The sequence below is a fragment of the Clytia hemisphaerica genome, unplaced genomic scaffold (genome assembly GCF_902728285.1).
Source record: "Clytia hemisphaerica strain Z4C2 unplaced genomic scaffold, Clytia hemisphaerica genome assembly, whole genome shotgun sequence".
In the NCBI taxonomy this organism is placed as follows: domain Eukaryota; kingdom Metazoa; phylum Cnidaria; class Hydrozoa; order Leptothecata; family Clytiidae; genus Clytia; species Clytia hemisphaerica.
In genome coordinates, this window is record NW_027103300.1 from 830,366 (window position 1) to 858,019 (window position 27,654).

Sequence of the window (27,654 nt, forward strand, 5' to 3'; positions counted from 1 at the left end):
ACGTTTTCGAGCACTTTCCAAAAGTAAGTTTTTCATTCAATTGAGCATAACTTATAATAAATGGCCCATCAAAATTTAAGTCTATCTTTCTTGCTTACAATCAAATAGGAATGGCTTTTTTAAAATTTTTAGATTTTGAGAAAATTAGTTTCAAAGAGAGAAACTTTTTTGTGGCGCACCCGGTAGTCCGCCATGTCGTTTTCAGTTTCACGGCACATTGTCGAACGTTCGAATTTCAAAACATTCGAATCGCACTGTTGACGACCAGAACAAAATCAAAATGTCCTACTAGTCAGCTAAACAACTGGACAAACTTCCACTCTCATAGAAAGCCCGATCCAGTCAAGGAAAAAAATTGACTTTTCAATGACTCACCCCCATTGATCATAAGAATTGATATTCCAGATGACTCCTTGAACGAAAATCTTGTGCTCGTACAATGTTATCAAAGAAAGAGAAGAAAAAATAACAAAATAGTTTTCAAGTTTCGGAGAACCAACAAAATTAACATTCCCTTCTCACAGATCCGGTAGAACCCCTCCCACTGAAAAAATTTGCCAAAGTATCGTCCCCAGTTGAAAAGTATATACTCCCATTTTTGTTCCCGCTGAAGATAATGAAATAAACAAATCCTCACTGCAAAATATTGTGCTATTTTCCATCTTCACTGGATTTTCTGACTTGAAAACCATGGAATTCAAATCCCCATTCATAAAAAACATGGGAATATCAATCCCCATCGAATTTCAGTTAGTTTTTTCACCCCACTGGCGAAATCCTACCGGGTCTGTGAGAAGGGAGTGTCATTAAGTGTGGATTATATTGACTAAGGAGTACACCACGAAAAAGTTTAATAATTTAGATTCAATATTTTCAAATTCTACTACTTTTAGAAAGTTCTCAAAAACTTCAAAAGCAAGTAGTAGTTAGTAGTATTGGAGAAGCGGTTAACTTTTCATCAAGATCTTAGGGGAGAAATCAGCCAAATAAAGCTAATAAAAGTGCTTATGGTTTGTCTCGGGCTAAATAAACTCTCCATGTGCAAGCTAAATCAAACTTCCAGTGTCATGTTTCGTTTAATAACTAGCCCAAAAAATGTCAGTTTAGTACCATGTAAATCTAAAAGCTGTCTTACCGATGAGCCCAAGTGTGAAAGGTGATAATTTTTGAAAGACGATGGGATTAGTGGGTCGATTGCCAGTGAATTGCTATAAACAAACAAAGAGTATGATAACGCATGCGCCAAAAATATATAAAAAAGTTTGACCTTCGAGAAAAATGAATTTTAATTTATTATTTGGGTAAATAAATTTCAAAATTGAGTCACCAAAAACTGAATTGATAAATTAAACTAGAGCAGAACAGATGGAGTTTTTATAAGATACTTTAATAATTGGTCATTTGGAGTAATAAAAATTACGCGTTTTTCACAAAAGGTAACAAAATTGTTTTATTACTGGTTAAACCAAATCAAATAGAGCTTGTTAAAACTCCATCTCGTCGCTTTTCAATCATTACTTAAACAGTTGAAAAGTCTTAAAATGGATAAATTCAAACACAAACAAGACATCCTCAGATTCTATTTTAACTGAAGGTAAAAGAATACCTTATGAGGGACCAACGCAGCAATCTTTCCCGCGTCCATTCCAGACTTTTCGAGTTCAGAGCGTGCTTCTTCTTCAGTTTTCCCTTTCATCAAAGCTTCTGTTTGTGCTAAAAAGTTGGCTGCAAGGATCTGAAAAAGAAAATTGTGATTATGATCTGCCTGTCTGTTCAGGGGGTATCATGCACCGCCGAAAACTTTCAAAGACCTCCAGTAGCGATTCGAGACTTTCAAAACTTTTTTAGAGATAAGAGAAGTCAAGATATTTCGCCGAAATGCAAAGAAAAGTCCCCCAGTAATCATAGTCCACCTCATCTTTATGGGATTGGAGGTCGTGTTCTGACTTATGGCGCTCATTTCTCACCAACCCATTGTACGCTTGAGAAGCTATCAATGCAGACTTAAAATTGTTATTAATTTTTAAAAGCTTCATAAGTTGAGAATGAGAACAAAGGACAACCTTAACCTAAAGAAACTAAGCCTGCAGAATATTGAAGCCTTAGTATGGAAAAGTAAGAACATTTAGAATTTGACAAAATACCTGATGGTGTGCACCGTTGGAAATCGGGTTTTGAGTTTCGACTCGAACGAACGAACGAACGAACGAACGAACGAACGAACGAACGAACGAACGAACGAACGAACGAACGAACGAACGAACGAACGAACGAACGAACGAACGAACGAACGAACGAAATTTTCTTTGTCATGGAAACAATGACATCCTATCACACCAATACAATGTAGTGATAAATATATATGTAAATCTTAATCATTAAATAATAATAATATAGATAAAAAGATCTTCGGAATATTTAAGGATGTAAAGTTTGGCTAAGTTCCGTAACTTCCACCTAAAAGACCATCGCTAAACAAATTAAGAACAGACCTTGATGGATGAGTTGGTAAAAAGCGTGTTATCCATTTGTGCCCGGTTCACCCCAAATGACAGGCCCTGTGCTGTAATCTACGAATTTGCCGTCACGTCGAACACTTTTGCCGTTTGATTCCATATCACCCTGTGAGGGAAATATATATCTATTAACATTCAAAATTCAACCTGAAGAAATAGCTGGCTCACTTAAATACTTATACTTGTGTGTGTGAGTGTGAAAATTTCATAATCGAAAAACGTCAAACAACGGGAATATGAATTGACGCGAACAAATAAAATAGAGATTTGACCAGCCTCGTTCGCAAAACATTATGGCGCTAATCAGTAGCGTAAATAAAGCACACGAGGACGGGGACGGGGACGGGGACGAGGTTGAGTCAAATTCATTCACGCGAACCCAGAACCCAATCCTCCAGGGTTGAGCTGTCACCCGAATAAATTTTTATTCTAAAAAGATGCCAAAATGATAAATTATTAACACCTGCTCTTGAAAAATTTCTTCGACATATAAATACCTGTTGGAAATAGGCGGAGAACCGATGCATGTACTAAAACAGAAAAAAAATCAATCGTTAATTGCTTACTCGCTCCGCAGTCACAGGCCACCCGAGGAGCCTCTTTCGATAGCTATCTACTCGAAGGTAGGGGAGGGCGCCACTCTTTCTCACTGGATTGCTCCACTTACCCTTGATCCCTCTCTTAATTGCTGAGCATCAAGCAGAGAGGCATCAAGTACCATTTTGGAAACTTTGGTATGACCCGGCTAGGGGTCGAACCCACAACCTTGCGCACCGCAGCCGGGTGCTCTACCACTGCACTACGGTCGCTTTGAAAATAATTTCCGTGTTAAAATCCTCAACACTCAGCACGTAACGTAATAGATAATGGTTTGTGTTTGAAAAAGGCACTCACTTCGATAAAGCAAGTTCCCAAGAAATGATTATCATTGTTCCCTCTATCGGGAGAGGGGGGATACAGCAATTCTTTTCAGCTTAATAAAGAGAATGCTTTCGTCGTTAGACTGAGAAAATACATCAAATACAGGCTGAGCTATTCCAGAACAAATTGACACCCCTTGTTGAGGAGGTCTTTTTGGGAAAGGTTCCAAAGGATCGCCTGGATTTTTTTTCTAATTTTTACACCACCCTGGATTTTTGAAGTCGTTTTACTGACCACCCTGAATTTTTACGATCGAAAAACCAGTCCCTGGATTTTTTTTCCAGACCACCCTGGACGTCCACACCTCCTCAACATAGGGAGTAAAATATATATGTTTTTTTTGTAAACTTGCGAAAAGGGAATCAAGAGAGATAGGTAAATTCTCACCTGGTCATAAGGAAGAAGAGCGTGCGTTTGTAAGCCAAAGAAGTTGTTGTACCATACTCCCAACACCGCCATGATGACTGGTAGCTGTTGGAACGAAAAGAATGCTAGTAAAACTTTTTTTAACCGTTGTGAGTATACTACCTTACAATTACTTGTTTCAAATAAAGACTCCTCCTAGAGAGGATGCGTTTTTTTTCAAAGAGGGCATTTATTTTGGAGTGCTTTTATTTAAAATTTTCCTCTAAGGATGAGCGTTTATTCAAGGGGGTGTTTAAAAGAAGGAGGCGTTTATTCAAAAGCAATCGATTTTAATTGAATGAACTTAACAAACTTATTGGCTTTAAACATGAAAGGAAAAACGTATTCTTGTTTCAAAACCAGTGTAAAAATAAAATGTCATAAACATCGGCACATATTACGAATACTCACATTTTCTTCCATTGGGACAGTTTGGAAATGGTTATCCTACAGATGAAAGGACATAAAATATGAAAATCAGTTAGCTGAAGATAAAATGTCACGAACTTAAGCGATAACTGAAGATCATAATATTCGAAGGAACAAAATAAGTTAAAGTACTGATATAACGCTCTCTATCTCAAAACGTCTGAAAGTATCGATTGACGTCACAATGTGCTTAGTAAAGCTCAAAATTGAAGATGTACCTTTATTACACAAATATTACTAGGCAAATATTTAATGACCTTGAGAGTTGCACGATCTGAAATTAACACGAATTTTTCTTCCTTTTCAAGGAAACAGCGGCTGGTTTTTATTAATTGAGGGGGTTTTTATTAACGGGAAATTGTTCAATTCGTCTTATTAGAATGACTAGTAATATTCGTGTAATAAGTTAGTTGATCAAAATTGTTTTATCTTTTGTCCTACCATGAAATGTGCACCAGATAAAAGTTGTTCAAAATCATCCATTCCTAAAACATTCGTAATACATGGTTAGCTCTTAGTAGGTCTTAGCCATTGAGTTTCAAGCCCGAAGTGCTATAGATGAAACTTTAACTCTTCTCAGGCAAAAGAAATTGAAGCCACTTATTTCCCATCCAAAACGCGCATAGAACGCGCTGTAATCATGACGACGGATTGTCTAGCAGTTGCTTTGTTTAGGAGGACTACATTTTTTGAAATCTAGCGATAAATTTTAGTTTCAATCCGGCGTTTGTGTAAAAACTACGCGCGGGCTTTCTGAATGGGAAATAAGTGCTTTCATTTCTCATTCAGGAGTCTCGCCTCTAGCCCTTCGGGCTTGAAACTCAATGGCCTTAGCCCTAAGTCACTTGATATTCAGGATGGAATAACGTATGATGAAAATTCTCCAATTCTTGGCAATGAAGGTAAGAAGTTTTTTGACTACGACTGAATTCAAGATGTCTAGAATTATGTACAATGTGTACTGTAAAGCTATTACTGGCTCTTTCGCAGCGGAGTCTCTTAACCCTATTCAAACTAGGCTTTTAGGGGCGGTTCAGAACTAGGGGGGGGCTTTTCCTGTACCACCCCTTAACTTTTCATCTAGTGGGTCTTTTTTGATGAAATTTGGCACACAAGATCCTTGTCACGTAAGGTAACTTTTGACAAAAAATTTTTTTGATGACGTCACTCATCATGCCCAAAGTGAGCAAAAACCGAAAATTTCCTTTGTTCTTATAAATAGCTATTGTATTCTAACAAAGGCTTTAGAAAAAAGTTGTCTGAGTTTAAAATGCTTATTTTATCCTAAATATTCAATAAACTACGGTTTAAATGATATATTTGACATTAAAAATAAATTTGTATTAGAAAAGTGTCAATTTTTGTGACACCTTACTGTCAGAAATGTCATCATGCTCAAGGTGTGAAAATATTTAGGTGTCAAATTTTTTTTTATTTTGAAGCTAAATAAAAGTTAGGAATTTACAGAAAATTTCACGGCAAAAGCTCTATTATTTCATGAACTATTACCAATAGTTTGACCTCCGAACAGAAAGAGCCCCCCCCCTAGTACGAATAGGGTTAAACTTGAACCTCTTAGCTCGAATGTCTCCTTAACTCGAACAAGTTTTACGGTACTCATTCAACAATGCCCTATAAACCTAGCTCTATATCTCGAAATTTCCTTTACTCGTGCAAATTTGTGTTCCCCGTGCGCGTTCATTAGCGAGATTATGTATCTGGAATTCTCTACGGCTACGGTTAAAGTGGCGAGGGTGATGGCGAGGCAAATTTTTTTTCCGTAGACGGGCGGAAATATCTTTAATGGTCGGAAATATCATAGCGCAATGGTCGGAAATATCATTTGATGGTCGGAAATATCTTTTGATGGTCGGAAATATCCCAAACTCTGAAAATTTGAAAATTTAATGGTCGGAAATATCATAGCGTAATGGTCGGAAATATCATTTGATGGTCGGAAATATCTTTTGATGGTCGGAAATATCATTTGATGGTCAGAAATATCATTTGATGGTCGGAAATATCCAAAACTCTAAAAATTTCAAAATTTAATGGTCGGAAATATTCCGCGCTTTTAAAAATGCTTCATCAGCAAAAAAAATGTAAACAAAAATGGTAGCAAAGGTGGTGAGGTGTGGCCAACTTGTTGTGTGTGCCAGACAAGAGTAGTTTTTTATTTTAAGTTTTTGGGACACTATCTGAGAACTGTTCTGTTTCTTAGTTCTTTACACAGTATTTTACACAAGACGTAGGTAGACAGCTTTTTAGGGAGAGAAAGTGGTATTGACCTTTTTATTCAAACACGACTCTTCTTTATTTCTTGTATTTTTTATATCCTTTCCTCCAGCCCCCACTGCTCTCAAATCACCCTAAAGCTAGTCCTAACCCTACCCGGACACCCTCCCATTCTAGACCTTACCCGGCGGGGGGGGGGGGGTCTGAAAACAACTGTTCGGCGGAAAATTTGGCTTCCGAAATCGAACCTTTACAGTGCATGCAGAGAAAGTTTGGCCAAAAAATGACCCTTACAGTGGGGGCCAGAGGAGGAAAGGATATAAAAAAGACAAGAAAAAACGAAGAGTCGTGTTAGAATAAAAAGGTCAATACCACTTTCTCTCTCTAAAAAGCTTGTCTGGCACACACAACACGTCTCTAGACCATGTTCAGGCGTTATAGTTCTGTTCCGTTTCGAAACGGTGAACGTCAAAATTTGAAACGTTAAGAAAGAAGACGTTACAAAGCAAAACAGATAGAAACAGTTTCGCTCCACTTTTCTAATCGGAACGGAACTACTCCGTTTTCTTGCTTCGAAACGTTCCGAAACCGATATGAACACTCTCGATCCGTAACGAAAATCATACCGGAGCGAAACGGAACAATAAAGTCTGAACATGGTATTAGAGGTTTTAATTAGGGTTTAGGCGAGGCCAATTTAATTCGTTGTTTTACGGGCAAAGCTACCTAAAAAGAGGGTCGGTCGGTCGGCGAAAAAAAAAATGAAAATAATAGTAGAATTTCACCTATAAAATCTGCTAAAAAGGCAGCAAAAGCTACTATATCTTGACAAAAATGCGAAATAGAAGAAAATAAAAAGACACAAAAAGTTCGAATTCATGGATAAAATGAAAAATTGAACATAACGTTCTCAAAACCTTGGAAAAACTACCAAATTTTTGAAAAATTTGACAGTCAGTAAAGCAATGAAAATAAAAATGTATTACGACCAAATTGGAATTTCAGGGTCGGTCGGGCCCGTAAAACAACTAATCAAATTGGTCTCACCTTAACTGTATTTGAAGTATAACACAACACGTGCGTACCGACATATATGGCGATACTCATTCCAATGGCTGACCAAAGTGAATAACGTCCTCCAACCCACTGAACTTTAAAAAGTTCCCTTCATGGCAGAAACAGTATCTTATGTTTGAGCAAAGGAACAAAAATGAGTTAGAGTTCTTTTAAACCAGGCCTAGCTAGGGTTCTAATTTTTGTCTTGCAAAGGAGTTTTGCTTCGCTTTTGATACGCTAGCAAATTCTTAGCAAGCCCAGTGTGTTGATTAGCGCGAATATGTACTTTACGCGACGAACCGGCGAATTTTCAGGTCGACGATTTGTTTTTTTGTGCTTTGGGCCAGCGAAATTTGCCGTTCGCCGGTCGCTGGGCCTAAATAAAACCCTCTGCCTAAAGGAATACCTTATCGGGGAGAACTTCGTCGGGGAAAATTTTCGTCGGTGAAAATTTTCGTCACTTGTCCAAAATTTCGTCACTTTTCCCCGACGAAGTTTTCCCCAATAAGGTATTTCAAAAATGAATTTGCAACTTACATCCCAGAAAGCGAACATATTCTTGGTGTCGATACCAAACTCTGACACTTTATCTTTATTGGTGGAGAGAGCTACAAAATGTTTAGCCACTGCATCGTCCTATAGAAAGAAATGGGAGAATATTTAGTCAATACAGCTTGTATAGAGGTCTTTCATGTTTGATTAAGTTATGTAATTTTTCAAGCAAACGTTCAATTAGCGTATTCGGATTCAGATAGACCATTCATTTCACAGTCGAAATTGATCATGGATAATCAGGACTTATTGCGCCTCCATAACGGCTTTCTGTTGGCTAGACGCAATAATCTTCAAGATTTTTCAAAACTTTAGACCGAAGGTAAGTCGTCATTAGCGCGCAGTGGTCCTGATTACCCATTACTTTTTACGACTGTGAAATGGTCTATGTTTGCTTCCATAATGGCGGAATTACGCAACTTAATAAAACATATTACGCAACTTAAGGTGCGGCTTTGCAGGCAAAAATGCAACAATAGAAAAAACTTGACACTCCAAGCGATTTTAAGTACCTTGAAATCGGATAGGTCTTACATTACACAGTCCTTCAACCTTAACTAAACCAACACTGGTCCGTTTAAACTCGAAGTCAGCAAATACAGAGGTGGCAGATGATAGTAGAAATTCAAAAGGATAATTTGGGGACCCAACAAAGGATTTGTTTGAATTATGTATAATGTGTTACAAAATCCTGTACCTGTCATTGGGGTCACATGACAAGATTTGCATGTTACCACGCTTGACTTAGTTAAAAAGTTTTGCTGGGGCCGGTCTGTTGCGATTTGCACCTATCACATTATAGTAAATGCAGTGATAAAAAATACAAGCAACTCTTCTTAACTCGAACCTCTAACCATTGGAATCTTTCTGTAATTCGAACTAAATCATCGTCCCCTCAGCTGGAAAGTCATCCAAAATACTTTCCGTATATCTTTCTATGGTCCAAAGAATATTCTTTGATCCCTTGGTTGAAGGTCGAATTAGAGAGAGAATCAACAGTACTTACAGATTTAGCGGCTTCCAAAAGCCATGAATGAGCGGATTTAGCATTTGTGATTGTTTCAACTGTGGTAAAAGTCTATACAAAGAAAAAATAATATTTGATGATGAAAGGAAATAAAATAAAAATAAAATAACAACAAGCAGCTGTATCTTCTTGGAATAAACTACCATCTTCTGTTAAATCAAACGAAAATCTTGACTCTTTTCTTAAAGCTCTAAACGAAAGCGATATACTTTCAAAATGCACATGCAAAAATTGTAAATAGTTTTTCGTTTTCTTTTTCTTAGGATTTTATTTTAATAGCTTTTAAATAATATTTTTACGATAGTTGGACTTAATTAGAATTTACTTTTGTATTTTCTAGCAGGTTTTTACCCAACTTTAAATAAAGAATAAATAAATAAAATAAAAAAAGATTAATTGAACCACATTTCTGCGTAAACCTCCTTTTAATTACCGAATAAACAACGTAAGCATAAGCATGTGTAAAGGCGGTGCCAAAACCCCTTCGAAAGCTTTTCATGACTTTTTAATCGGGGATGGATCGAAATGAATTGAAGAGAACAAGAAATTGACGGGTATAAATAGCGGGGGTTCGATATGGATTTCCATTCTTGACTTGAACCAAAGATAAAGAAGACAAAAGCCAACAAGAAGAATGAACCTTTGCAAGATTTTTCTTCTCACTGCTTGCTTCATTGCAATCGCAAATTGTAAGTATAAACCTAAATATCAGTTTTATTTTTAATTTGCTGTATACAAATCAAAATGATCTGCTCTGTGTCCTTTTTAATTACCATACCATTATCAACAACGTTTCTAAAACCCATACTGCCTAAAACATTCCATCACAGAAACTTAAGATGATTTTGAAAAGTATTTGAATTCCACTTTTAGGCAAACCAGAGCGTTTGGGGAAGATGTTGCAAAAGACGAGAAATTGATTGAAAGCGACGAAGAAGAAGATGTTATGCTGAGCAATGACAAAGAAGAGGTGGATATAGACTAAGACCAACCAGATGAAAAGAAAGAGGACGAATTGATGTGGTTGAAAAAGAATCTGAAGAAGACGAACCGGCAGAAGAATCAAAGGAAAATAAAGATGAACTGATTCAAAAAGGTATGGAAAATCATATAAAACATACAAAGGCAATTTAATATTGAGGTTTTACGTTTCTAACCTAAAAGGATTTGTTTTTATACAGCAGGCTTCTATAATTCGATTCTTTCTATAATTCGAACTAAACCTCGTAGAATACTCTCTGTAATTCAAGTCTTTCTGTTATTCAGCCATTAGACTTCTTGTTCGAGTTCAAATTAACGAGAGTTAACTGTGATACTGTAGTGGAAAGAAAAAATTGCAGTTAAATAAAAGCGAACACTTTAAATTTCAGCTGATGCTCCAACTCCAAACGAAGAAAAGAAAAAAGAAGACGAAATCGTGGAGAACGAAGAGGAAGACGAAAAGGAGAGGAAACCGGAAAATGACGAAAAGAAGAGAGATGAAAAACTTACTCACAACGATCCACAAGTTGGTGAGTTGAGAGCCTTATCGGTATTTTTCTGGGTCGAAAACAGTTACAGCGAGCTAATAGGTGTTTGGTCATAAAGGCCGGTCTCCACTTTCGCGCGACATGCGCGAAAACTTTTAGATGTTTTTGTAAGGTCATTGGTCGGTTACAAAATGAAGCAATTCCATTGGTAGAAATTGACGTAACGGATGAAAAAAGTAGAACTTCCTTCAACTTTTTTTTGTTCGCGCGAAACTTTTTTATGACGTAATCTTTTCTTCAGGCAAAAAAGGTTAAGAAAAAACTGTCGCCCATTTCGCGCGAAAGTGGAGTCCGGCCTTAATCAATAGAGCTCAGTATGCAAAAATACTGATTATCGGAGCTCTGAGGAAAAATCAGTTTCCTCGTGCTCAAGCACTTATACCTTTTATAGTTTTACTTGCGAAAAAAAAACGTTCAAAAGGATATTCTCCTATTTCCTTGTAGGTTATACACTTCGAAAAAATTTCATCCACGACGCTTTCGAGACCTGGTCACCAGCTTATTCAATATCGTTTCAAATCAAACCACTTTATATCGTCAACCATTGGACCAGTATCATACATTTTACAACTGGTGGGAACTCTGGAGCTCACGGCCGTAGAGTACCAGCGGTTTTTATCGAGCCACATACCTCAAAACTTCATATTTGTACTGGTTTATATAACAGTAACAACTGGTGTTTCAACAGTGCTGCGTTGCCTCTTCACAAATATTCGTATGTCTCGATTAGCCAATATCCCAGCAATACTCCAACGAGATATATGTATCGAGTTTGGGTGAACGGCAAACAAATATCAAACGTGGAGAACAAGACTCCGGAATTTTTCCAGAACATTAAACAAGTACAAGCACAAAGTACAAAGCAGACCCATGGTACAACGCAGCACACCAGCAAACATCAGAAGTCTTTACATCAGTGATAGCCAATATAGTAAGGATAGATACTCTTCTTTGGGGGAGGTTAAGGACATTGATTTATAAAGCCCGAAGGGCTAGATGTCGTACTTTAAGCCATCGCAGGCAAAAAAATTGAATATCGGAAAAAATATTGTTGCTATTGTTGCTATTGTTTTCGAAAACCCGCGAAGCTTCAGATTGATCAAGCGCTGAAATTATATTGTAATGTCACGTGACCTAGTTAGGATTTCCTACCTAACCACGACACACTTTTCAGCTAAAGTACGACATCTAGCCCTTCGGGCTTTATAATTCTATGGTTAAGGGTGTCGCGGGTACGAGTAGGCGCCACATTCAATTCTTTTATTTGACTGTTAAATTATAGCAAAGAGACATCTAGTAGAACTTTCCAAAGCTCTTAGTAAGACCAGAATAGGAATTGGATTTGATGCAGTCAAATGCTGCTAAGCTTCAGTTACGGCTGCTGTCTACGGTCAGAATGAATTGGATAATGGTATGCTATGTATTACAAATATTCGATAGAAATATTAACCTTAACTTAAATTTCCCTTTTAGCCAATCATCCCATCCGAAAAAACACCCTCATCAAAACATTTCCAACCTACTTTTCCGAGTACGAAGTATCTTTTCGTATCCGCCCCTACGCAAAAGCCAAAACGTGGGAAAGTATACTTCACGTCACCAAAGGCAGGAATCACGGATCTCATGGCGATCGAATCCCCGGGGTCTGGTTCCGGCCAAACTCAAATAAACTTTTCATTGCAACATCTCTCGGCGCCAACAATAATTATCATTGGACCAGTAAGGATTTACTAATAAATAAATTCACCGAAGTTAATATCAAGCAGAAAGTAGTCGGCTGCTGCACCAATTACTTTACAGTCACCATTAATAAGAAAGTAGAACTGAACGTTGTTAACACCAGCCCAAGAACTTTCCGCAATGTTAGAGTTTACCAGGGCGATCCATGGTTTTCACCAGCTCAAGCGGACATCAGTAAACTTCAAGTCACAACAACCTCAGGAGGTAAGAAAATCTTCGAGTTACACTTTGATTATTTTCTGAAAAAAAAGAAGCCTTAAAGTGTTCTGATGCAAATTGATTTTTCTCTACTGCAAGATATTTGAAAGTTTAAAGTGACGTCAATAAATCGAATGTTTGGCAAGGGGCTCCAAACAAAAAAAGCCTTGACGCTTAATATAAAAAACCATTTCTTCTCATCGTTTCAGGTGGTTACAAACTTTCGAAAGGCAAGCTCCTTCGATTCATCCCGCGCATTGAGAAGCAATGGTATATGTCTTTCGACGTCAAACACGTGGGCAGTATCAAGAACCACTGGACCAACGTTTTACACTCCACTATCGGCGGGAGCCACGGAACATTTGGTTACTGTATTCCATCAATCTGGTTCGTCCCAAACACCCGGAAGCTCCATATCTGCCACGCCATCAACAATAACCATAATTATTGTTTCAACACACCAAACCATGTCCCGTTCAACAAATACACTAACGTTCAGATCGCCCAAATCTACGAGACCGATTATAAGAGATATCGATACATTACCTTGATTAACAGAATACGGCGGTTCTCCATCATCAACAACACACCTCGTGTTTTCCATGACGTCAGATTGTGGGGCTCAGACCCCTGGCACAACGCAGCCGACGCGTTCATCAAGAATCTTGTTTTCAGAAGTATTCCACACAAAAAATGAGAGACTTATTAAAGGGATTTTAATTAGTGTTTGTATTATAACTTTCTTTATTATCTTTATCCATTTTATATCCTCCACTTCTTTTTAACGATGCAAAGATAAGAATTTCGAAAATTATCATCTCAAACTCATCGTTTGACATTTATGGAACATTTTTGCATCAGTCAGCAAATTTCTAACCAAAACATCTCAAGATATAGCCATCGGAAGTCTTATTAACGATATCTTCACAGTGCCGTAGGAAGCATTTTGATATTATATGATGTTTAGTGGCACAGCGAGGGCCAACCATGGTTTGGCCTGAGGGTGAGAATTTTAAAACTAAGATTTAGACCCACAGCACTGCCTTAAACAATACACGGATTTCGAATTAGATTTTTGCGTAGCTTTTGCTTTGATTTCATGTAATTTGCAGGGAAAAGAATCAAATAAATAAAACTGAAAGTGGCCATGCGACAAGCAATTTTAACTCATTTTTCTTATTTTGGCATACTGTATGGATCACTATAATAGCCAATAATATAACAAGCTACACGCTGAATGGACCTACCTGATGATGAAAGTTAGATAACAATAAGGAGAAAAATGAAAACAATCAGTCAGAAAATATAGGGTTTAGCAAAAATGCACAACACATTAAATTTCATCATTGATTGTTGATGGGGGTGAGGGAAGGAAAAATAGAAATAGAAAGTTCAGGTTTTTCAGTCATATTTCTGCCGGAATTTTTTTTTCTCGAAAATCGGGCTCCGTCACATTTTGGGCATCATTATTTTGCACCTTTGTGCCAAAAATCAGAAAAAACTAATGAACGAACGAACGAACGAACGAACGAACGAACGAACGAACGAACGAACGAACGAACGAACGAACGAACGAACGAACGAACGAACGAACGAACGAACGAACGAACGAACGAACGAACGAACGAACGAACGAACGAACGAACGAACGAACGAACGAACGAACGAACGAACGAACGAACGAACGAACGAACGAACGAACGAACGAACGAACGAACGAACGAACGAACGAACGAAGGTTAATTTAAAGCACCTCCGAGGTAGGTCCAAAAACTACATGACACCACAAACCTTTGAAGCCACAATAAACAAAGTGCTTTCTGGTTTCAATTTCTTTAGCGTTTCTGCCATGTGGGTACCATCGATGTTTGAGACAAAGTGAGCTTTAGGGCCGTCCACGAAAGGTTTCAAAGCTTCAGTCACCATCAGTGGTCCCTAAAACACAAAGTAAGTAAGTAAGTCTGCGGCCGCAGTCCGGATCGACCCGAAGGCTTCTCTTTCGATAGCTATCTACCTAAAGTAAAGGTAGGGGAGGGCGTCACTTTTTCTCCCTGGATTTCTCCATTTACTCTACATCCTTGAAAGTGGGAGTGCTCTAATCTCACAAGAAGTTTTATAGGAAGACCTACAAAAATGATTAAAGACAAATTTCTTCCCTTGAAGCTTAGAAACGCTTAGAAACGCTTATTAATAAGACAAAAAAAGTAAAAGCTGTACCAGATCTGAGCCACCAATCCCTATATTGACAATGTCTGTGATCACTTCTCCGCTATATCCTTTCCATGTTCCACTTCTCACATCCTAAAATATTAGGGAGATAATAATGTACGAAGATAAAAAGGATGATCAGTTGGTTTGAAGATTTTCTGCTGTCACACACTCAAGTGTCCAATACCCAAAATGTTGGAATGTTTGAGATCTTTGAAAATGGGTCCTTGTCGCTGACTTTTATATACCCCGGACACTGTTTTTCGATCCCGGCCAACCAAAATCTTTGATCGGAGTTTTTTGCAAGTGGTACCCTGATGGTAGCACTACTAAATGTGGGAAAAAAAATAAAGGAAAATTTCATTGAATTATAAATTAACCCGCATCCAGATCAAAGATGGCAGATATAGCTTGGTCAAGGGTATATAAAGGTCAGAGGTCCCTGTCTCTATGTGTCATTTCTATGATAAAAATTTATGGAGCAGGAATATTTACCTGTGTGAAAGATCTCATTTGAGCCAGGACAGCATTGACGTCACCCATTACCTGCCAAAAAAAGAACGTAATTATAATAAAAATTGGTAATGAACAGACTCCTGGTTCCGCAAGCACCGCCCGATCACAATGAGAACTACCGCGAATATGTAGCTCACAGGGGGTTCAACTATCACCAAATCAATTGGTTTTCCAACACTTCTGATGGCTGGGCAGAAGACAGCTACAGGGTGATAGTATTTCCTTGACTGATATGTCCGTTCTACCCTAGCTATATGCTCTCCCGCGTAGTTCGAGTGACATCACTATGCATCATGGTATCTGTGGCTCACGTACACAGAACCAGCGGTGTCTGGACAGCGCTAAGCATTCCGACTTGAAGAATCATCATCATCATCAACAAGCGAAGAAAGAGATTCGTGATTAAATGCTGATGCTGACAATCCGATTGGCGCACAAAATAATAAGGACTTCAATGATTGTCTAATGGAAAATTTATTTGACTATTTAAGATGCTGGTAATTGTAATTATGAAAACAACATTCGCAGAAATTGTGAGCGTATGTGTTTGACAGTGTGACGGTATTAGCCATTTTTGTCTGTCGGTGTTTCAGTGTTTGACGACAAAACGACGGCATTTCGATGTCAAAAAGTACTAAAATGGTTTCAGCAATTTTGCGACTCAGGTTAAATGCGTCGCTGTTTCGGTTTTTTCCTTAGCTGAAAGGATTTGTTACCGTTCACGATTAAACGTCATACACACGTGCTTTACCCGAATTAGACCAACAGAAGGCAAGACTTTTAGTTAGAGTAAAATGTAGAATAATTGGCCGGAAGACGTGCAGGGTGTTACAAAGCTAAAGCTGATATTAAAGTCCAAGTTTTGATCGATCTAGTATTAAGTAATCCTAGTAAAAGCATATAAATTTCCAATTGTCTTTCGGAGAGTAAATTTTTTTGCGGACATCCTGTATTAATATATATGGGTGGCTTACTCTGGGCACCGCACCTGATCTCAGACTTCGGTCTTCATCTTTCCATACTTTTTCCATGTTCTTTCAGTTTAGATCTCTTTTCATTTTAAATATTGGGTTCCTATTCATTAAATTCATTTTTAATTGTTCTAGTAATGTGTCTCTAGTGAAATTTGGTTTGTTTCGTCTTTTTTCTTTTAGGATTTTGGGTTGTTAAAATTCATTGGTCATTTGATTCTTGCCATATGATGTGGGAAAAGTTTTACTGTTTTCTGAAATTTGATTAGCTTCTTCAGATATAATTTTTTTATAATTCTATTATATAAGTCAGAAATTTGCACCCAAAAATCTCATATTCTTTCCCATCTTTTGTTTCTTTAGCATTCAACAGCGAATCAATGGCCGGCAAGACATCACGTGATGTCAGAGCAGGGTTCTGATTGGTCAAAAGGCCGAGAGGTATAACGGAGAGAGGTGATATATTTGACTAACTACAGAAATTATCTTGAAAAGAGTTTACTTAAAACAAATCATTTAAAAATATTCCAGCCTTTTTAAACTGGGAGGAAACATATAGGTATAAATATCAACAATTATTTCTTAAAATATTTTGTAACATACATATAATTATTGAAGTCAAGAAGATATCGTTGAGAAATAATTGAGGTACTCGCAGATCGTGTTTTTTTTTTAAGAGTTTGCAATCTGCTTCAGGCTTGTTTCGATGGGATATTTTTTTTTACATTATTGAAATCCTGTTAGCAGGGGTTTTGCTTTGATTTTGATAGACTGACGAATGAAAGATTGACTCTGGTGAAATCTAGATTCCAGGTCAGTGAATTTTGAACAAGCCCAGTGCATTGATTAGCATTAATACCGAGTTTATGTATGTTAGTAGAGGGCATTTTGTAAAATCGCTCGATTGTTTTGTTAGAAGCACTTGTTATACATTTTTGGAAACTTCAACCTTAGAGAAATCGAAATTACGATGTTTCCAATTTTTTTTCGGACACTTTGGTGTGATTTTCGGACAAATATGACGGTCTCAGGCAAAAATCATAGGGTCAAAAATTAATGAAAATTTCTAATCCTAATTTTTTGAGAGCTTTACAACAGGTATCCGTTTTCTCAAGCTAAAATTTTCATTAATTTTTGACCCAATGATTTTTGCCTGAGACCGTCATATTTGTCCGAAAATCACACCAAAGTGTCCGAAAAAAATTGGAAACATCGTAATTTCGATTTCTCTAAGGTTGAAGTTTCCAAAAATGTATAACAAGTGTCTCTAACAAAACAATCGAGCGATTTCAAAAAATCGAACAAAATTCCCCCTACTATATGTGTGTTTTTCTCCGACGGAGACGGTAAAGTTCTAATTTGACTAAATCGTGACCAACTGAGGACGACGGTAGCACTTTTACCGTCCTCGATATTGTGGGGCAGAAATGCAGGTTTTTCCGAATCGCTACAGTCACTTTACCGTCCTCAAAAGTGCAAATACATAAACTCGCAAATACACACTTGAGGTGGCGAGCCAAATATATTTCGATCGGCGATTTGTATTTTTTTTTCGTTCATTGGACCAAAAATAAGGTGACTGAGTGTGATGGATTCGGTTACATTGATTAGCCTCCCCTGGTGTAAACGTTTTTTATAAGAACAAACCATATAAGAACATAAGGCTTCGGTGACCGAAATGTAAAGAACAAGTTAAGAACAAGTTGAGGTTTTGTGGGCTCTAAAACACCTGTTTTCTTAGGAAAATGGACAAAAATACTCAAAAAATGCTGAAAATATGAACATGTTAAGAACATTTTTAGGCTTGAAACTCGAAAAGTTATAAGAACATCTTTTATAATAAAAAAACATGTACTATGACCCTATGATCAAAATTGTATCTCCTGTAACAATGTTAGTAAGGTGAATTTCGGTAAAGGTTTTTGACGGGGAGAAAGCAGGTTGCATTAACGCCATATTTCAACATGGGCAGCTCAAAGGCACAAGTTACGTCGAATATAGAATTCATGATATTCATGACGTAATGTTTTCTACGGAAATACCCCGGTTTTTGACAGTAGTGGCAAATTTAAACTAGATAAAAGTTGTATAAAATTTGCCACTATCGGCAAAAACCGGGGTCTTTCCGTAGAAAACATTACGTCATGAATATGATGAATTGGGTCCAGATGGAGGAGATCTTTTTCGATGACATGAAACTGATGAATATTTTGAATAGTTTTCATTGATAGAAGTGAACGGGTTGAGTTGCAAAAAAATTCTATGTAACGATTCATTTCATCGATTATTAAATAGTTTTGAAATATAACACATGAAAATGTACAGCCTGCGTCTATTTTCGCTTGAAGCGAAACACAGCACTGGCCATCTGAATAGCAAACTATCTCTTCTTCAAAGATTTTTTTCTAGAATTCAATTTGACCTCACGTAGGGCTGTCATGAAATATATTTTTCATAGTATTGAAGAATCTAACAAGGCTTTTACATTCATTTCTATGAGACTATTCAGTTCCAGTCACCTATATAGCATAAGGTTTCAAAGGTTTCAAATTATGAAATTTCACGTCCAAACAAGATCGAAGAAAAACAAGACAAAGGGTTTACTTTTTTCCCCTTGATTTTTCTTAACTATTCACAGGGAATCGGAAAAAGCAACTTTTTCCCCTTGATTTTCTTAACTGTTCACAGAGAATTTCCTTAGACAAGAGCACTAAATTCATATTTGTGTTTAAGATTTTTTTATGGTTTATCTAATATTGTGAATTGGGTTCACCGATCTTTAACTACTTGACCAGGATCGGGCTACCCATATATAGGAAGCGTGTCCAGTTTTAGACTAGTCCGCCACCTTGTTTGCAATTCTGGTTGCAACAGCACGATTCGAATGTTTTGAAATTCGAACGTTCGAAAATCTAAGGTAAATTGGAAAATAACATGGCGGACTAAAACTGGACACACTTCCAAGGGAAATATGTGAGTAAAAGAATATAATATGGGTGATTGAAGTCAGCAGTTTACTTTTTTTATTATGATTTTTTACACTATTTTTAAAAATAAGAATCAGCAAATTTTTGCTGAGGGTCAACTGTTCTTATTTTTAAACACTTTTAGTCTAAAATTGATCTTATCCTATTCCTAATCTTTAGAGGAATTGGGTAATTTCTGGCTGGATACTCTATTTTTACCGTGTTGAACTTTAATTTGCCCAAAATTCAGCCTTTCTATGATATTCATAAATTCTTCTTATTTTTTGGCATTTTTGAGCCTCATTATTTTTATAAAATTGTAATAGTAACTGTTTTCCGTTCTTTGTTTACTTCAGCAGTAGTTTTACCAAAAAGCTTGCGTTGCATTATGACTGTATTCATGATTATGCACCATCGGAGAGTCTTCTGAGAACTTTTTTAAAATTTTCCACCCAATACGTCACTTAAACAATAGAAAAAGTGACGTATTGGGTGGAACATTTTGAAAATTCTCAGGAGACTCGCTAGTGATACATGAACATCTGACATTCTGACATTACATCACGGACCCAACAGCTGATTGGTTGTAAGTGACATAAAATCCATCAATACGTCACTTACAACCAATCAGCTGTTGGGTCCGTGGAATACATTGCAATGGTGCATATCATGAATATATTCATGCATATCATGAATATATTCATGATATGCACCACTGCAATGACTTCACGAAATTATTCTAACTGTTCTGTTTTTGTTCCACCCAATACGTCACTTTTTCTATTGTTTAAGTGACGTATTGGGTGGAAAATTCTAAAAGTTCTCAGAAGACTCTCCAATGGTGCATATCATGAATTTTGTTGTCTTGTGTTTATTTTATCGCCATGGAATGAATGGCTAATAATATGTCAAATATTGTTGATTTTCAGCAAAAATGAAGCAACATAGAATTCTCATCATGATTTTGATCAATATGAATTTTCTTCGACTTGTGAAAAGTGTATTCTACGAGCAAAATGTTGTCAAAATAAATAAAAACTGCACTCAAGTAGATGAAGGCATTCCTACAGTCTCCATAATAGAATGTGTGTTGCATTGTGGGGCAATGAAATGTATGGATGCACTGCGAGATAAAAATGGTATAGATGTTACTGCGTGGATGGAGAGAAGTGTCGGACAGAAGGTATTGGAGGTCAAGAAGAAGGTACAATCTACTCCAGTGAGTTACTTCTCATAATAGATACATTAAAAGTTTTGTTTTTACATAAGTGTTCCCGTTTCATATCAGACACATACTTCATATCGGGACAGTGTCTTACTATTGTTATGTTATGCTGATATAAGCAAAAAATGTTTTTTCATCTTTCTGACCAATCTTGCTCCACATCCGTGTCAATTCAATATCAAGAAGGTTGTAAATTAAAAGTGATGAGTAAGCAAACGATTTCACTCTTATTTAAAATCAAAACCTCTAAGTACTATGTGTTATTTCTTTGGTACCATCATTTCTCAGATTTAATACGTCTTCTTATTGAACGCAGATAAATAATTTCAACAACCATTTAGACCATATTAAACTCTACATACCAATGAGGGTTTCACCTATTCCTGATTTCGCTTAAATTCGTGGATGAACATTTCCAGAGGGTAATCCGAGGGTGTGTTTTTTCATTTTTCCAAAAGGGTAAAAAGTTATTCTAAAATCCCCAAGGGGGAGACTAATTTAAGTTTGTTCACCCTCGCTTTAAGGTATGAAAAGCTTTTTTTCAAGGATATTTATGCTAGTTTTGCCATAGAATGGAAACTTCCATACTAACAACGTCAAATCGTATGGAATCGGCCAACCTTAGCCCAAATGACCGAACTAGCTTGTATCATCAAGTCTCCTTTAAACAGTTCCAGAGATTGGAAACTTCCATACTAACAACCACCAATCGTATGGAATCGGCCAACCTTAGCCCAAATGACCTAACTAGCTTGCATCACCAAGTCTCCTTTAAACAGTTCCAGAGATTGGAAACTTCCATACTAACAACCACAAATCGTATGGAATAGGCCAACCTTAGCCCAAATGACCTAACTAGCTTGCATCATCAAGTCCCCTTTAAACAGTTCCATTGAATGCAAACGTCCATACTAGTAACGTCCATTCGTCTATGGAATAGGCCAATCTTGAGCCAAAATGCATAATCAAGACCCCTTTAAAAAATTTTCTACAACAATATCTAAATCCACACTACATTAGGCTCTACGTCATATCTTCCTTCGTTCCGAGCGTAAAACTCCTTCCCTTAGAAAGGCTTATAATGCTGGAGTAGTTGTCAGCTATGTAGACTATACTAAACTCATGATATACACCATTGCAATGGCTTCCATGGACCCAACAGTTGATTGGTTGAAAGTGACGTATTGACTTATTTTACGTCACTTACAACCAATCAGCCCTTAGTCCCGTGATGTAATATCAGAAGACATTGCAATGGTGCATTATCATGAATTGATTTATATTTCTTCCTTTCTAGCTTTTCAAACGCCAGTGACCGTTCAACCGATATGTTATGAGCCTAAAAATACAAAGTACGCAGCTTTCAGAGTTCCGTATAACGGAAAACTCAAACCCATCAAATTGGTCTCTGTATCCGGCGGAATCGAATGCTCCACGGACAGGGATAGTTACGGACCAAGCAGATGGAGCTGTAACCATATAGTGTTCACTGACGATGACTTTTTGACGGTTGTTACTAACAATCAAAACGAAGTTTTGGTCCCTAAAGGGCCTTACGAAACGTACAAATTCAAAATACCCGGTCAAGATAAAAATGGGAAAGAATTGTTATTGGTGGCTGAGAATCCGATCGGCGTACAGTCTGGGGACGAGTTGAGGGTGTGGAATGCGGAAGATTTGTATAAAACGTATGAAGATGACAATGTGGGCAGACACTGTGTTCATGTCTACGTCAAATATTGTTGATGGATTTATTCAAGATAAATCGAGGGGGACGGTATGAAGCAAAGTTGACATATCTCCAAAATCACCGTCCACTTTAATCGACGACGGTAAAAACACCAAAATACCGTCGCCTGTTTAGGTGAGCAAAAGCAATATACATCAACTATCGACTTTGTATCGATTTCACTTACCGTCGCCTTCAATATCCTCGGTATTGTTAACAGAAGGGACGAGAAAACTTGTTCGAGTTAAGGAGACATTAGAATTCATAGATGTTTGAGTTATAAAGAGACTCTACTGTATCTGATCTACAGAACAATGAAACACAGAACTCTATATATGCTTGAGTAATGGACTATAATCAACCCTAAAAGAACTAACAGAACTCTAAAATATAAACTGGAATTGACATCAGTAACTTGTTTTGTGAAGTTTGCATTCTCCACATTCTGCCATCCTGCTCAAAAAAGCCAGACAACAACTTGCAACTCCTTTGTCTTATCTGGAGAAATATTCTAGACAAAAGTCAAACTCCCCATCTACTGAAATCAAGCTACATCACACCAATCTTCAAAAAAGGCAATCAAGGTTTACCAGAAAACTATAGACCAGTCGCTTTAACTTCGAATGTCTCAAAAATTTTCGAAAAAATTGTCAGAAGTAAGATACAAAAACATCTTGAAGACAACAATCTTTTTAATTGCAACCAACATGGTTTCAGATCTGGTAGATCCTGCCTGAGCCAACTTCTCTCTCACACAGAACGACTTATCCACCATATAGAAAACGGCAATAATGTGGACGTGATCTACCTTGACTTTAGCAAGGCTTTCGACAGAGTCGACCATACCATTCTTCTGAACAAAATTAAAACCAATGGCATCAAAGGCAAACTACTTGCTTGGATCAAATCTTTTCTAACAGGTAGAACGCAACAAGTCTCTGTTGACTACACACTATCAGAAAGGTCAGAAATCATCTCTGGTGTTCCCTAAGGATCTGTGCTTGGACCACTACTGTTTCTGATAATGATACAAGACATTGACAAAAAGATATTACACTCTTTCTTATCATCATTTGCTGATGATACACGTCTAATGAAAGAAATAAAAAACCATGCTGATATCATTCAGCTCCAAGATGACATGAACGCAGTCTATAAGTGGACTGGATTGAATAACATGAAATTGAATGGACTTAAATTTAAACATCTCAATTATGGTAGAAATGAAGAACTTAAAGAACTCTCCAAATACTTCTCTGATACCCAAAAGGTGATAGAGACCAAGACTACAGTCAAAGACCTTGGGATCACTTTAGATGTGGGTATGACATATGACAATCATATAGAAAATGTAATCGACAAGGTCAAAGGTATCAGTTCATGGATATATCGAACTTTCAAAACAAGGGACCCTACTGTAATGCTGACCCTATGGAAGACATTGGCAATCCCTCACATTGATTACTGTTCACAGCTATGGTCACCATCCAAGAGACACCAAATGCAACGACTAGAACAGCTTCAAAAATCATTCCTAAATGGAATATTCTCTTTACAAAGACTGAACTATTGGGAAAAACTTAAAACTCTAAAACTATACAGTCTGGAAAGACGTAGAGAAAGATATCAAATCATCTATACTTGGTATATCTTAGAGAAATATTCTCCAAATTTCAACCACTCTGAGAACAAAGGGGGTATCACCTGCTACGAAAACCAGAGACTCGGACGAAAATGCCACCTTAAAGAAGTAAATTCTAAACACAAAAACATTTGGAGAGGCTCACTATCTGAAGAAGGACCTAAGCTTTTCAATTCTCTCCCATTCTACATTCGTAATATCACAAACTGCACAAAAATTAAATTCAAAAGACAACTTGACCTTTTTCTTTCCACACTGCCGGACGAACCACTGCTCCCGAATTATTATCCCTACAGGAGAGCGGATTCAAACAGTGTGAGAGAAATGGTGAATCATCGGATTTCCAAATTGGATGATTGAGAGACTCAAAGAACCCATCAAAAGTATCAAAAGTAAGTAAAGTATCACAGCTCTAGTTACCATTTCGAGACACGACGCAAACTACAAATACCTAATACGGGCGGATACACTTTCTAAAGCCCGTTGACAATAAAGCACAAATTGTTCAAACATTTACTACAGTTAACTCTCTCTCTAATTCGAGCCTCTATTTTTCCGTAATTCGAACTAAAATATTGGTCCCCTCAGCTTAAAAGTTACTGTCTGTAATTTGAATCTTTCTCTAATTCGAAGACGATTTTTGTTCCCCCTTAAAGATCGAGTGAAAGAGGGTCATTTATATCTTTAGTTTTAAAAACATAGCTACAAATTTTGTTATTTCGAGAATTTATGGAATTTAAAAAACGACTTTTGAGAAAAACAGGTTCCACAGTAGTTAATCATGAATTTTGCCCTTTATGTATTACAATGAAGTGAATACAGTCGCTCTCATGTTGTCTTCTGACCAGCCACCAGAACCCTTGGAAAACCAACGAATCCGGCGAGACTCAAACTCACAACCATGCCATTCGCGGGCATTTGCTCTACCATTGAGCTACGGGTCCATGTGGAACCCGAGGACTCCATTGCCACTTGCTAGAGCTGGACGTGAATTCTTGTCTACTGACGGTGAATTGGGAGGAATGGAGATGGATTTCTCCTTGACTTGGTTTTCCAACGGTCATGGTGGCTGGTCAGAAGACAACACGAGAGCGAGTGTATTCACTTCATTGTTCCACAGTAGCCAATAACTTTTTCAAAAATATTATGATTATAGATGTAGCATACCATGAATACGTTACCGAATTTAACGAATATTTCATGCGTCTTGAATGAGCATAAACAAGGCTATGCTATGTTGATAAAATATGTGCAATAAGGCCGAAAGTTATTAGTTTAAGGTTTTTACATAAGTGTTCCCGTTTCATATCAGACACATATTTCATATCAGTGTCTGCCTTTTGTTATGTTATGCTGAAATAAGCAAAAAATGTGTTTCTTTTCCTATTTCTGACTAATCTTGCTCCACATTCGTATCAATCCAATGTGTAAAAGCTTGTGAATTAAAATTGATGAGTAAGCAAACGATATCACTCTTATTTAGAAACAAAACCTTTAAGAATTCAGCGTAACTGCGATAATTTTTTTAAGGATTATTTTGATATTCATTAATAAATCAAGTGAAAACATTTCTCCAAAAGGTAAGTTTCAAAATCCTGAACAATTTTTAATCATAAGTTTGATTAGAAGTGCAGAGTTCCAAATTGTTTTTCTCACTTTTATCAAGAGACAGGTGACGTCATTTTCAACGGCAGAAAGAATTATGTTCAGGGTGATTAAAGGTTTTGTTTTTAAATAAGAACGATATCGTTTGCTTACTCATCAATTTAAATTTACAAGCTTTTTCAAATTGGATTGACACGGATGTGGAGCAAGATTTGTCAGAAAGATGAAAAGAAAAACATTTTTTTTTGATTATATAAGCATAATATAACAATAGCAAAGACACTGTCCTGATATGAAATATGTGTCTGATATGAAACGGCAGCACTTATATAAAAACAAAACCTTTAAGTCAAACCTTGTTTAACTCAAGTTTGCAAAAGTTTCCCGTTTGGTTCGGACCTGCGCATAGATTTCTAATTTCTTTTTTTTTGTTTTGTGGGTGAAATTTATGTTAGTTAGGAACAGACAACTTCATCGAGTTTTGAAAATACTTCCTTCAAACCGTGTTTTGTGGAATTGGTCTATTAATCATTTGTGAAGAATCTTGTCAATACTTTTCAATGCTTAAATTAATTAATATTTATTGTATATAAACTTCATTGAGTTTTGGTTGAAAATACTTCTTTCTAGAAACTGTATTTCGTGGAATTGATCTATAAATCATTTGTGAAGGATCTTGTCAAGACTTGTCAAATAAATATCTTTTGACAGGTAAGGATGAGAGGTTATTTGAATAAGAGATCACTTGAAGCTTTCTTTTAAGATGATTGCGATCAAAGTGAGCCCTAACAATTTTGCAGATATAACAAGGTCCCAAATGCTATATTAACCCTAGCCTATATATTAGACAAATAAACACTACATTATATAATTAGGTCAAGCTTTTTCGAGTATTTAGGATTTTTCGAGGTTTTCGAGGTCTCGTAGACTACACGTTTTTTATAAGAACAAATTAAGAAAATAAGGTTTGGATGGCCAAAATATCAAGAACAAGTAGGAACAAATTAATACTCAATTTCAATTTCTTAGAAAATGCGGACAGAAACGCTCACAAAATGGTGAAAATAAGAACAACCTAAGAACATTATTATACTTAAAACTAAAAAAGTTAAGAACCTACGCTGACCTCAAAAATTTCGGATGATCTTATAAAAAATAGCGGATACACTTTTAGAGATATTGAATTCGTGAGTTTGTCAGTCAGGTATTAAAGAGTTTTATGACAAAAAAAAATGAAACTTACATCATTTCCATCAACCAGGATTGGTTTATTTGATCGATTACGTAATGCAACATGGAGGACAGCACGATTCTGGTAAAGAAAGAAAAAAAATATTTGAAAAGATATTTGTACACGTTTGTAGCTGACACTTTAATAAATAACATTAATAAATTTTGCATTTTATTTTGCGTTTTATCTCCGAAAAAGAGCTCAAAAACATCGTTATCCAGCAAAATACAAGTATGTAAACGATTAAAGTCCTATTAACTTATCATTGTCAGCAAATTTAATGTTAAGTAAAGAATTTCACCAATTTTTTAACTTCCCGAAAAATAAATCTAATCAAATTATAGTTGTCTATCTCTCGCTAATTCGAACTCGAACGAGGAATCTGATTTGTTCGAATAACAGAGAGGTTCGAATTATAGAGAGTATTTTGAGAGCGTTTCTCATTGACGGTGAGTGGGAATAAGTTCGAATTATAGAAAGATTCGAATAATAGAAGTTCGAAATTAACGAGATTTACAGATCATTCCAGCAGATGTTAGTCAAAGTCAAACACAGAATAAAAAGTACAATACAAAAGTACCTCAGTGATATTGATTTTTTCTCCGGCGAACATTTTGTTTCTCATTTCTTCGACATCGCCAGCTCTTGCCTGAAAGAGAAGCAGTTCACGATAATCCACCATTATAAGTTCATACACACAGTCCCACTTGAACTTTCTTTCTCTGTGGGGATAAAAATTCCTATTGTTCCAAGGTTAAACAAGTGATACTTTTATGGACCTACCTGGTTATGCATTTAACACATTTATAATTGATATCTACGTGACGTGACCATTAAACAATCATTCAGAACACAAATAGTGACGATCTATTAAAATTAGTCGTTTGTTTCTTATAAAAAAAAAACATTTAGAAACCAAAATTTCATACTCTTGAAATATTCTTTCATATTCA

At 36.7% G+C, this 27,654-nt stretch overlaps 3 protein-coding genes and 1 long non-coding RNA gene across 4 annotated transcripts; 3 read left to right on the forward strand and 1 right to left on the reverse strand.

Annotated features, from left to right (window-relative positions):
- Nucleotides 1-352: 352 nt before the first annotated feature.
- LOC136811105 (glucose-6-phosphate isomerase-like) lies at nucleotides 353-27,383 on the reverse strand. The gene is given in 17 exon segments (XM_067067710.1): nucleotides 353-453; nucleotides 1,144-1,208; nucleotides 1,607-1,735; nucleotides 2,145-2,200; nucleotides 2,475-2,622; nucleotides 3,014-3,046; nucleotides 3,825-3,908; nucleotides 4,254-4,289; nucleotides 4,713-4,756; nucleotides 7,592-7,652; nucleotides 8,100-8,198; nucleotides 9,121-9,192; nucleotides 14,400-14,543; nucleotides 14,826-14,909; nucleotides 15,312-15,362; nucleotides 26,714-26,782; nucleotides 27,282-27,383. Coding segments are annotated over 17 exon segments (1,359 nt in total). The 3' UTR covers nucleotides 353-371.
- LOC136810845 (uncharacterized) lies at nucleotides 10,034-11,601 on the forward strand. Its single transcript, XR_010847166.1, has 3 exons — nucleotides 10,034-10,237; nucleotides 10,512-10,652; nucleotides 11,115-11,601. It is a non-coding gene; the product is annotated as an uncharacterized lncRNA (long non-coding RNA).
- LOC136810900 (uncharacterized) lies at nucleotides 11,884-13,429 on the forward strand. Its single transcript, XM_067067487.1, has 3 exons — nucleotides 11,884-11,902; nucleotides 12,144-12,614; nucleotides 12,818-13,429. The coding sequence occupies exons 1-3, from the start codon at nucleotides 11,884-11,886 to the stop codon at nucleotides 13,303-13,305; spliced, it is 978 nt and encodes a 325-aa protein (XP_066923588.1). The 3' UTR covers nucleotides 13,306-13,429.
- Nucleotides 20,204-24,427, forward strand: LOC136811620 (uncharacterized). Its single transcript, XM_067068248.1, has 2 exons — nucleotides 20,204-20,488; nucleotides 21,792-24,427. Exon 2 carries the CDS (start codon nucleotides 23,248-23,250, stop codon nucleotides 24,223-24,225), a length of 978 nt encoding a protein of 325 aa, XP_066924349.1. The 5' UTR covers nucleotides 20,204-20,488; nucleotides 21,792-23,247; the 3' UTR covers nucleotides 24,226-24,427.
- Nucleotides 27,384-27,654: the final 271 nt, after the last annotated feature.

Coding starts and splice junctions, on each gene's coding strand:
- LOC136810900 (XM_067067487.1), top strand. Junction 12,615..12,817: donor AGTCACAACAACCTCAGGAG/GTAAGAAAATCT, acceptor TCATCGTTTCAG/GTGGTTACAAACTTTCGAAA.
- LOC136811620 (XM_067068248.1), top strand. CDS start 23,248: ATGATACAAGACATTGACAAAAAGATATTACACTCTTTCTTATCATCA.